Source organism: Pseudorca crassidens, chromosome 14 (assembly GCF_039906515.1).
Source record: "Pseudorca crassidens isolate mPseCra1 chromosome 14, mPseCra1.hap1, whole genome shotgun sequence".
Taxonomy (NCBI): Eukaryota; Metazoa; Chordata; class Mammalia; order Artiodactyla; family Delphinidae; genus Pseudorca; species Pseudorca crassidens.
The window spans coordinates 54,253,040-54,263,659 of NC_090309.1; the positions used below are offsets into that span (position 1 = coordinate 54,253,040).

A 10,620-nucleotide genomic window follows, 5' to 3' on the forward strand; every position below is an offset into this window, starting at 1 on the left:
GAATCAGAAAAACCCAAAAAGAAGGATCATCTATACTTTAACTGTCCTGTATTCTTCAAATAAATCAATACTATAAAAGATAAAAAAAGGCTGAAGAACTGGTCCAGATTAGAGTCATGATAATCTAACATATGATCCTGGACTACACCCTGTAGCTGAAAACAAAAACTACCAATGGAACAGCAAATTAAATTGGAATAGGGACTACAGATTAGATGAAAGTATTATATCAATGTTAAATTCCTGAATTTGATAACCAAACTTAGTATGTTTGTTCTTATGAAGTATGTATGTAGTATTAAAGGGTATGATGTCTGCAGTGTATTCATCATGTGATCAAGACAAAAAACATGTAACAAGAGATAGAGAGAAAATGGTAAATAGGAGAAACATTAAGAAGTTGAAATGCAGAACAATGTATATATTTCTTCTGCTTGAAATTCTCAAAAAATATATATACATATCTATGTATGTAAATATATATTTCTAAGATACTAAAATTATTAGTACTCTCCTGTTCCCCCAGGTAAGGGAACTAGAAGCTAAAAAGTATTAGGTAGTTGGCATGAGGCTGTAAAGGGTTGTCTTTCTTTTCTCAACCCTTAGTTCCACCCCAAAGAGAAAAACAGCACTAGTAGCTTTCAGATGTCTTCTATCTGTATATATAAACTTCTGGACATATATGTAATTCCTGTACCATTTTGATGGCTGCATATTTTAATGAATGAATGAACTTAAGAAGTGTTCTTGTTGGAATTTAAGTTGTTTCTGACATATACACATATTAAATACAATCTGAGATTTTTTTAAAAACATGTTATTTACTCTAATAAAAGCTATGTTTGATCTTAATCCTGTCATCTTAATGTTATCTATTCTGTTTTTACGTCTTCTTTTTAAAAACTACTTTATGTTCATGTTTTATTTTGGGAATTTCTTCCTCATTTAATAACTTCTTCTATTCAATTTATGGGAGTCATATTGTTATTTCAGCAATATGAAGGTTTATAATACTTAAACTATTCTGAGGTATAATACTGACAAATATCTTCATTGGAGAACCTCAGTCTGGCTGTTGGATCATTTACAGAAGAAGGCTAGTCAAGGCATGAATATGAAATATGAGTTGGGGAAGTCCAGATCCCAGCTGATACATGAGAAATGTAGTTTCCCAAAGTTGACCAACCCAGCTGTTGATGGATCTGGGTCACTCTCTTAACCAGGTCCTATTATGGGTCCCTTGTATTGATTTTAGTTTAAAATCCCCAATTAAAGCATGAGAAGATACTTCCTGACCTCAGAGCTGTTGTTATTTATTATATTTTGCATTACCCTTACGATTTTTCTGGGTAAGGATAAGAATGTATCCTAGGGAAAAAAACCTTATAGATAAATTAAACAGTTAAAACTTTAAATACTTTCCATAGTATTTTAAAACAAATAAAAATGTGATATCTATACCATATATATCATCATGTTGCCTTATTCTTCCATTTTATAGTGTTATGTATTTATATTGCACTTGGCAATAAGGAATACTTTTTTGGTGTTCCACAGTAAGCTGCAGGTTTCAAAAGCAGAAGTCTTGTACCTCTGAAGGTAGCATAAGAAAAATCTTTGTCTGAAACCTCAAAGTGAATACAGAGCCCAGAAATAAACCCACACACCTATGGTCAATTAATCTTCAACAAAGGAGGCAAGAATATACAATGGAAAAAAGACGGTCTCTTCAGCAAGTGGTGTTGGGAAAGTTGGACAGCCACATGTAAATCAATGAAGTTAGAACACACCCTCTCATCATACACAAAAATAAACTCAAAATGGCTTAAACATTTAAATATAAAATATGATACTATAAAACTCCTAGAAGAGAACATAGGCAAAACATTCTGTGACATAAATCGTACCAATGTTTTCTAAGGTCTCCCAAAACAATAGAAATAAGAGCAAAAATAAACAAATGGTACCTAATCAAACTTACAAGCTTTTGTACAACAAAGGAAACCATAAGCAAAATTAAAAGGACAACCTACAGACTGGGAGAGAATACAAATGACATGACCAACAAGGGCTTAATTTCCAAAACGTACAAACAGCTTATATAACTCCATAACCAAAAAACAAACAACCCAATCAAAAAATGGGCAGAAACCCTAAAAAGACATTTCTCCAAAGAAGACATACAGATAGCCAACAGTCACAAGAAAAGGTGCTCAACATCACTAATTATTAGAGAAATGCAAATCAAAACTATGATGAAGTACCACCTCACACCGGTCAGAATGGCCATCATTAAAAAGTCTACAAATAAATGCTGGAGAGAATGTGGAGAAAAGGGAACCCTCCTACACTGTTGGTGAGAATGTAAGTTGGTGCAGCCACTATGGAAAACAATATAAAGGTTCCTCAAAAAACTAAAAATTGAACTATTATAATGATCTAGCAATTCCACTCCTGGGCATATATCCAGGCAAAACTACAATTCAAAAAGATACATGCACCCCTATGCTCATAGCAGCACTATTCACAATAGCCAAGTCATGGAAACAACTTAAATGTCCATGGACAGATGAATGGATAAAAAAGATGTGGTACATATATACAATGGAATATTACTCAGCCACAAAAAAGAATGAAATAATGCGATTTGCAGCAACATGGATGGACTTAGAGATTATCATACTAAGAGAAATAAATCAGAAAGAGAAAGACAAATACCATATATCACTCATATGTAGAATCTAAAATATGACACAAATGAGCCTATCTAAGAAACAGAAACAATGCGGGTGGGGTGGGGAGGGCAATGGATTGGGATTTTGGGGTTAGCAGATGCAAACCATTATATATAGAATGGATAAACAACAAGGTCCTACTGCATAGCACAGGGAACTGCATTCAATATCTTGTGATAAACCATAAAGGAAAAGAATTTTTAAAAGAAGGTATATATATGTATAACTGAATCACTTGTTGTACAGCAGAAATTAATACAACATTGTAAATCAACTTTACTTCAATTAAAAAGAAAAAGAAACCTCAAAGTAGTCTTTCAGCAGTCTATGTTATATATATATATTAAAAAAAAAAAGAGTCAAAATGTTTGCTTAGTCTATTTATTTTTGGTGGGGGAAGGAGAAGAGGAGGAGGTTAAAAAGAAGTTTGGTTTCTGCTTCAAAGCGCTTTCCCAAGGAATGGTGATTCATTCGTTACACATCATCATGGATGCACACTGTTCTCCTGGCTTTCATGATGGTCTGAATTCAAGGTAATATGTGTAATGTGTGTTTTTCTGAAATCCAGTGTATTCATTTGGATTTGTGTGGAGTGTTCCTTGCATTCCCATTCTCATATGAAAGATATTGGCACTTTGGCTTCAAGAACAAATAAAAAATAACATAAATACAACTTTTGTTTGATTTGGGCCTGGGCTAATTACTTAAGGAACTATTTAGCAATAATGATCTCAGATATTTAAATGCCTTATGAAGCTGCAATTAATTAAGGGACTGCTGATCCTAAGAACTATGCAACCAAAAGGGAATGAGGGAAAAATTCCAAATCTGGATGCCAAGTTCAAAGCCAAATATCAATAACCTCCTTCTCACACTTTTGCAATATCTATAAAGTAGAGGCAAAGGATAATAAAAATTACATGAGTAATGATAAATAAAAAGTGCATACAGAACTGGGAAAATATTTTTCGTTAAATTTGTCACTTATCTCAGTTCAATAAGATGTTTGTAAGGAAAATAAAAACTTAAGGCAAAAACTAGTTACACTGCTGCTGTTCAGAACTTCTTGAGAGCACAAAAATGAATACCAATTCTACTTCCCTGGTTTAAACTTGTCTTAAGACATGTTATTTTGTAACTTTAACATCTATATTATGCCTTGAAAATTCAAGCAAAAAGTAAAATCATACGGAAAGCCAGAAACGTCAATACATCTAGACAGACGTTTGCTTGTAGTTTTTGGTATCCAAAACCTTTTTTCCACACATAGAGCAGATGCCTAAAACAAACAAACAAAAAACTCATGTAAGTAATCAAATCTTAATAATAACTAATAATACTAATCTACTAGCTAACCAATACAAATGATTTGGTTTATTTAAGTCACTCCTGAAGCTTAAAACATAATTTAACAGCATCAGAAAAGAAAAAAAGAAAATATATACTTTTAACTAGGACAAGTTCTAAGTTTATTTTGCCTTAGAAAAAAGAGCATTTGACTAATTTATGAAGGGCTACTCCTTCACTATGTTATCCAAATCAGTATCAAAAGAAGTAGGTTTGATATGAATTCAAAAATGGTATTAAAGGAAACTTACCCTTTTTGTAGGCACAGCCCTGGCAGTAATGAGAACCTGGCTGGTGCACAGAACTTTTACAAATTCTGCAAGTGGAGAACTTATTCTTTCCATATGGATCAAATCTAGAGATTTTTTTTTAAAGAAAGAAAAATGTACAATACAACAGAAATACTCTTAAATAACCTCACTTAAGTAACAAATGTGATTAATTCATGCTCTCTGTTCCCTCTATCAAGCTCTACAATTGATAGGCATAGCACTCTTCTAACTGGCTACTCTCTTAATATGTCTCCACACTTCTGCCCCTTCCATGTAAGCTGTATGCTTGTAAAGAGTCAGCTGTATGTAATCCCAAACCTGTTTATAACAGCTGTATTTGTCAATCTATTCATGTGATATAATATTAAGGAAACTCATGTAATGAGAGTACACAAAGAGTGATTGATTATATTAAAAACTAAATGAATACTTTAGGATGACCAGGTAAGTGTGAATCATTAAAACTGCTATGGAATTAGGCATGGGTAAGAAAACTTAAAAATTGAGGAAAAATCCTAAGTGGAAGGACTTGGCACCTTACAAGTGTCAGTTCTTGCTCTACCTTAAAGATACTGGAAATATATATTCTGGTTATGATTAATGTAAGGAAAATTATAAAGTAGACTCATATTCAAAAAGCCTTGTCTCAATGCCAAATGACTGATGAATGCATGTACAGTTATGTGCTTTGACTTAAAATAAAGTATGTGTATCTTTTAATGATTGCCCACTTTAACTGACATTTTCAATTAACTGATGCAATCCCTTTCGATAAAAAAGTTTCTACTAAAAAAAATGTGACCTTACAGTGACTGGAAGGCAAAATAACTTTAGAGGAAATACTTCCCATTAAATTGGCAATAACTTTTTGTAACCGTACTCATATACTGAATACCAACACTGTCCTAGACCTGGTTTCTTCTCTTGGGTATGATACAACAGCTCATTTTTAAAGGTTAATTTTTCCAAATCCAAAAGAATGTCACTTTACTTCCCACAAGAGAAGTTAAGAGTGGACACTATTCTTCCTTTTAATAATAAGCTCAATTTGTTTGGACCTACATGTCTAGAGATTGCTTTTTCTTAAAACCATATTTTATTCTAAAATGTACATTTTAATGTCTCAGAAATCTTACGTACACTTTCCAAAGTGAGATACTTAAAATACCCAAAAGTAATAGCTACTTATTAATGACACTGAAGTAAGTTTGGGAGCATAAAGGAACTGGAAGTACCTAAAACTATACACTCTGTAAAACATAACAACTTGGTCAATAATAAGCTCGTGGTCTTAGAAGACATCAATAAGTCAGTCAACAATACATAATGTGACAATGCACTGAAGTTTAAGTCTATCATGCTATTTTATACCCATTATTTAATAAGCACCTTTATGTGTCGGGCATTTTACGTATTAAAAGCCTTATTATTATTATTAAATACCAAAGATGAACTTGACAAAGCCTCTGCCCTCATCAATCTGACATTCTAGTGAGAGGAGACAGATAATAAGTAAGAAAACAACCACACTTTTAAGATAGTAATACCTGCTGTAGAGAAAATTCAGAGAGGATACTGTGGTGGACATGAGGGGAAGGAAGGAAGACATTAGTTTAGGTGCTGGTTAGGGACCCTCTCTGAGGAGATGACATTTCAGCTAAGACCCAAGTAACAAGAAAGAGCCAGCTCTGTTAAGCTCTTAGCGATGCATTCTAGGAAGAGGGAGTAGTAAGCACAAACCTCTTCCAATGGGAGTGGGCTTGGCATATCTGATGCAGGAGTTGGCACAATAGGAAGTCAGAGAGGCAGGAGGGGCCAGATCACAGAGGACCCTGTAAGAACATGGTATGGGACCTAGCTTTTATTCAATGTAAAAAGAAAACCAATGCAAGGTTTTGAGCAAAGGAGTTACATGCCCTTTAAAGGACCACCCTGGTTATTATGAGAACGAACTATAGGGAACCAGAGAGGAAGCAGGGAGACAGAAAGTTATTATAATACCCAAGTAAGAAACTGTGATGGTTTAGAAGAGGGTAATAGCAGTGAGATGAACAGAAGCAGGTGTATTCAGGCTATATTTTGGTAGTAGAGCCAAAGAACTCGCTGGTGGATATGGGAAGTGAGGGAAATTAAGAAATCAGTTAGGGATTCCAGTTTTGCACAGCTAGATTGGACCATAGAGCAATGATGAGAAGACTATGATTCGACTGAAGGAAAAAGAGGTTGCCTGTCAGATATCAAATTGGAAAAGTCAAGGAGGCAACTGGATATATGTTTGGAGCTCAGAAAAGTCAGGACTGAGATATACATGTGGAATTCATTAACATACAGTTTGAATTTAAAGCCATTGGACTAAAGTCACTTGAGGAGAGATCATAAATTTATAAATAGAAAAAAAAAAAAGTCTAGGATTGAGACCAGAAGCACTCAATTGAGAAGGAACAGTTAGTGAGTTAAGAGGAAAGAAGAGTGTGGTATCTCAAAGACAAGAGAATAAAGTGTTGCAAAAAAGAGAGTTTTCGAAAGGTTAAATAAGGTAAGAACAGAGAAGTAGCCATCAGTTTTAAAGGTCACCTGTGATCTTGACAAGAGTAGGTTTAGGAGTGTGGTGGAGATGGAGGCCTGATTACAGCGGCTGAAGGAGTAAATAAAACTTAAGGACACTGAGAAAGTACCATCTAGATAAGGGTTTTGAAAACTTTTTCTGTAAAAGGAAGCAAGGACATGGGACGGCAGCTGGAAGGATTCATGGAATTTTTAAGACTGGATATAATAGAGTATGGTGTCAAAAATTGTTTTTATGGTGGGAGACATTTTTATCCCTATTCCTAGGTAAAAAAGTAGTGTTCAGAAAAGTTTAGAACTGGTTTAACTTGCTTAAGGTTACAGAGCTAGACAGTAACAAAATCTAGATTCAAATTTAGGTCTGACTCCAGCGCTCATGACCTGTCCACATTTCTCTGCGGCCTCTGATTTGCAGGAAAATTAAGAACTAGAAAAAATAAGTCATGCTTTCTGGTGAAATTATAAAAATAATGTATAATATCTTTATATATTGATACAGTGAAAATGAACAGGGTGAAATCAGCAGGTTATAACAGACAGCTTGGTTATGCATGCTTGGAACTATCTAACTATGTTTTATCACAACAGAATGAGGCAAAACAAATTCATTCCAATACACTTAATATTAAAAAGAGTGGAAATTAATATGACTGCTTTATAGATGCTCTTATACCTACCTTGCTTTTTTTGAGGTCAAAGCTTTATTTTCATTCAGCTTTCTTCCACCACTTTCTGCATTGAAATATACATGTATTTCAGTGTGCTATGTCTACACATTTCACACATTAACACATACATGAAACATTTAACAATTAGTTAGAAAGTTCATTTTGTGACCTCCTACCAGCAGACTAGCCTATATCAAAATTTTAAAAAATTTCATTTAGTACCAGGTTTCAAAGACACTACTTAAAAAAAAAAACCACACAATTATTTACTAGGAAAATAAAAATTTGGATAAAAGGCAATCATTTTATTTCTCAAACTCAAAGTAGGACTTTAGGAATGGGTCTATATTTACATATATCTAATGTAAACTCTAGATGCCGCTACTTTGGTGCCATTGATCTTGAATACAGTAAAAATGTTTCTTTTTCTTCCCTTTGAAAACATCTTCACTGTATTTAATGATTATGAAAGTGAAAACATTTAAATAATTTGTTCAAGAATATAAAAATCAGGTGAGGAGAGGGGGCTTTCAATACTAACTCTAATTAAGCTGAATCAAATCAATTACTGTGATATACTCATTGCTTAAAAATCATTTAAATATTTTGTTATCTCCTGCCTATCAAATTAGGAACCCTGACATGTCACTGAGAGAACTAAATAGAAAAGATATTAAATTGTTGGGGTATCTAGTATTCCTTAATGTTTAACAGATAAAATACATTGTACACATAACATATCATTTTACAAATAATGTAAAAGTGAAAACATTATTCACAGAAGTATCTGATTCAGTTTCCATGTTCTAAAAGGAAAAATACCTGTGGTATTCCTTGCACCATCTTTCCATGTATCTGGAGTGATAACAGTACCAAGTTTCTTTTCACCTGTTATAACAAGACAGTAAAAGTAAGGGAGATTAGTGTTTACTATTTAATAAATACACTACATTGTGCCTAAAGTTCGCGATGGCATCACCAGTCATATTATGTACAAGCCTGTTAATGCTGGGGTCGGGGCCAGTGAACTGAGACTTAAGATATTAACTGTGGGCAATGGATAGCTGACTTCAGTAAAATTTGTGGATAATAGTATGGCTTATAATAGGCTTCCTCTGTACATGGATCCTTTAAACAAATCTGATAAATCTATTCATTCCATAAATATTTACTAAGCATCTCTGATGTATAAGCCATTGTACAAAGTACAGATAAAAATAAAACAAATGAGATAAAGCTCTAGATTTCAAGGAATTTATAGCACACTGATTTCTCTAATAGTAGTCCTTAACCTGAGTTTCACAGGTAGACCTTAGGAAATATATGAACAAGATTAAATTGTACACAAACCTTTTGTATATCCATTTTTTAATAAACTATGTTAAGTCTACAGCTTTCATCACATTCTCAAAGGGCTCAGAGAACCAAAAAAAAGTTAAGAATTATTCAACTAAAATATAAGCTGGAAAGTAAATAGTATGACAATTGAGAGCTCAAGTACTAGGAGAAATTCCATGGAGGAAGAAATAATCTTGGCTAGGGAAATCCAGTGAAGCTTTGTGGGGAAGGCAATAGAGAGGGTTAGTGGCAATGAGACTGTGAAGAAAGAGGAGAAAAGAAGATGAAGGTAAACTGAATAAGGGACACATCCTGGGGAAAGGCATTGAAAACTCAGGGTACATACGGGCAAAATATTGTTTGGTTTGGCTGAAGTGAAAAGGGTAAGGCTTAGTGAAAATGCAGTTAAAAAGGTAAGCTGAGGCCTCACTGAGGAGGGTCCTCCTGAATGCCAGGCTCCAAATATAGAAATCCCAAATTATTCTCTGCACCCTGAGAATTTATTAAAGTAACCATCCATGGTCATTCTTTCACTTAATATAAAAACTGTGATTCAAACTCAAGGGCATCTATGTTCCAAGTTTTATATACTATAGGGATATAAACAAAGTGGGTCATATTAATTAGACAATTATCAGGATAAGAGGACTTGAAATTGTCACAGAAGAGTCAGACATATCTAGCTGTAGGAAAAAGGGATTTGGGGATATGACAGCTCTTTTAAAACACATAACCAGTTTGTGAGGTCAAAATACCATAAGATATTTTCTAAATCTCAAGGGTTGGCATTAGAATCACTGGATGGCAACTATAGGGAGGAAAGACTTTTCTAAAAGCCAGTGAAATCTACACAGACTGCTTTGAAGGTGGTGAGATTCTCCTACCCCTGTGCCTCAATCCTCTATGCATTCATGCAAAGAGCATTTAAGCCATTGGATGGGATATTGACTTAGGTTTGTTAGATAAAATACAGGACACCCAGTTAGATTTAAATTTCATATAAACAATGAATACTTTTTTTTTTTTTTTTTTTTTAGTAAAGAATGTCCTGAAAGTGCGTGCTTTGGGACAAAGCACTTACTGTAGTGAGGAGCAGTAAACAGAGCCAAGTCTCAAACATTGCATAGGACATACTTACACTAAAAATTATTTGTTGTTTTCCTGAAATTCAAATTTAACTGGGCGTCCGGTACTTTTATTTACTAAATCCATCAACTCCAGATGCTGTGGAAGTGACTTTTAAGATCCATTCCAACCCGGCGGGTCTGTGAAGGGAGGAAGCCCGTCAAGAAGCAGTTCAGGATGATACCCGGGGTTGATGGGAAGCAACGGAAATAAACAGAGGTGCAAAACTGAGACCACTCTGAATGCAAATACAGGACGATACGGTCGTTGGGGAGGGCAGGAATGGTCAAAGGGCAGTATAGGAGGACAGAGGCTAGAATCAAGGACCTGTGGCCGAAGGAAAAACAAAGAAAGAGCAAAGTTCCCGGGGAACTCCAGTTAGGTTCTCCCAGCCTCCTTCTCCCGCAGAAGAGTCTCCTTAACTCACATTTTTCGCACACCATCCTTCCGCGACGATTCCCTCAGCCGCAGGACGAGCGGCAGCTGGAAGAAGTTAACAATACAGCCAGGGAAGCACTCCCCTTCCGGGTTACGAAAATCCACTTCCGGCCCTTCCGCCCTCCGCCCCGC

At 34.8% G+C, this 10,620-nt stretch overlaps 2 protein-coding genes across 3 annotated transcripts in view; both read right to left on the minus strand.

Moving 5' to 3' along the window:
• The window catches only part of SOCS5 (suppressor of cytokine signaling 5), a 130,821-nt gene extending 126,438 nt beyond the window's left edge, over positions 1-4,383 (minus strand). The window contains exons 1-2 of the mRNA XM_067703067.1: positions 4,334-4,383; positions 3,926-4,014 (exon numbers count right to left, since the gene is read on the minus strand). The gene's annotated coding sequence lies outside the window, so the exon portion shown is untranslated. The remainder of the gene's footprint in view (positions 1-3,925; positions 4,015-4,333) is intronic.
• CRIPT (CXXC repeat containing interactor of PDZ3 domain) lies at positions 3,103-10,613 on the minus strand. 2 transcript variants are annotated; one of them, XM_067703088.1, is made up of 6 exons: positions 10,478-10,613; positions 8,410-8,475; positions 7,597-7,651; positions 4,334-4,437; positions 3,926-4,014; positions 3,103-3,374 (listed from the first exon to the last, which is right to left on the minus strand). In XM_067703088.1, exons 1-5 carry the CDS (start codon positions 10,491-10,493, stop codon positions 3,950-3,952), a joined length of 306 nt encoding a protein of 101 aa, XP_067559189.1. In that variant the 5' UTR covers positions 10,494-10,613; the 3' UTR covers positions 3,103-3,374; positions 3,926-3,949. The 2 variants fall into 2 exon arrangements, with proteins under 2 accessions (XP_067559189.1, XP_067559188.1); XM_067703087.1 differs by having other exon boundaries at positions 3,103-4,014.
• Positions 10,614-10,620: the final 7 nt, after the last annotated feature.

Coding starts and splice junctions, on each gene's coding strand:
- CRIPT (XM_067703088.1), bottom strand. Junction 7,652..8,409: donor TGGTGCAAGGAATACCACAG/GTATTTTTCCTT, acceptor ATTTCAATGCAG/AAAGTGGTGGAAGAAAGCTG. Junction 4,015..4,333: donor GGGCTGTGCCTACAAAAAGG/GTAAGTTTCCTT, acceptor TGTTTGTTTTAG/GCATCTGCTCTATGTGTGGA.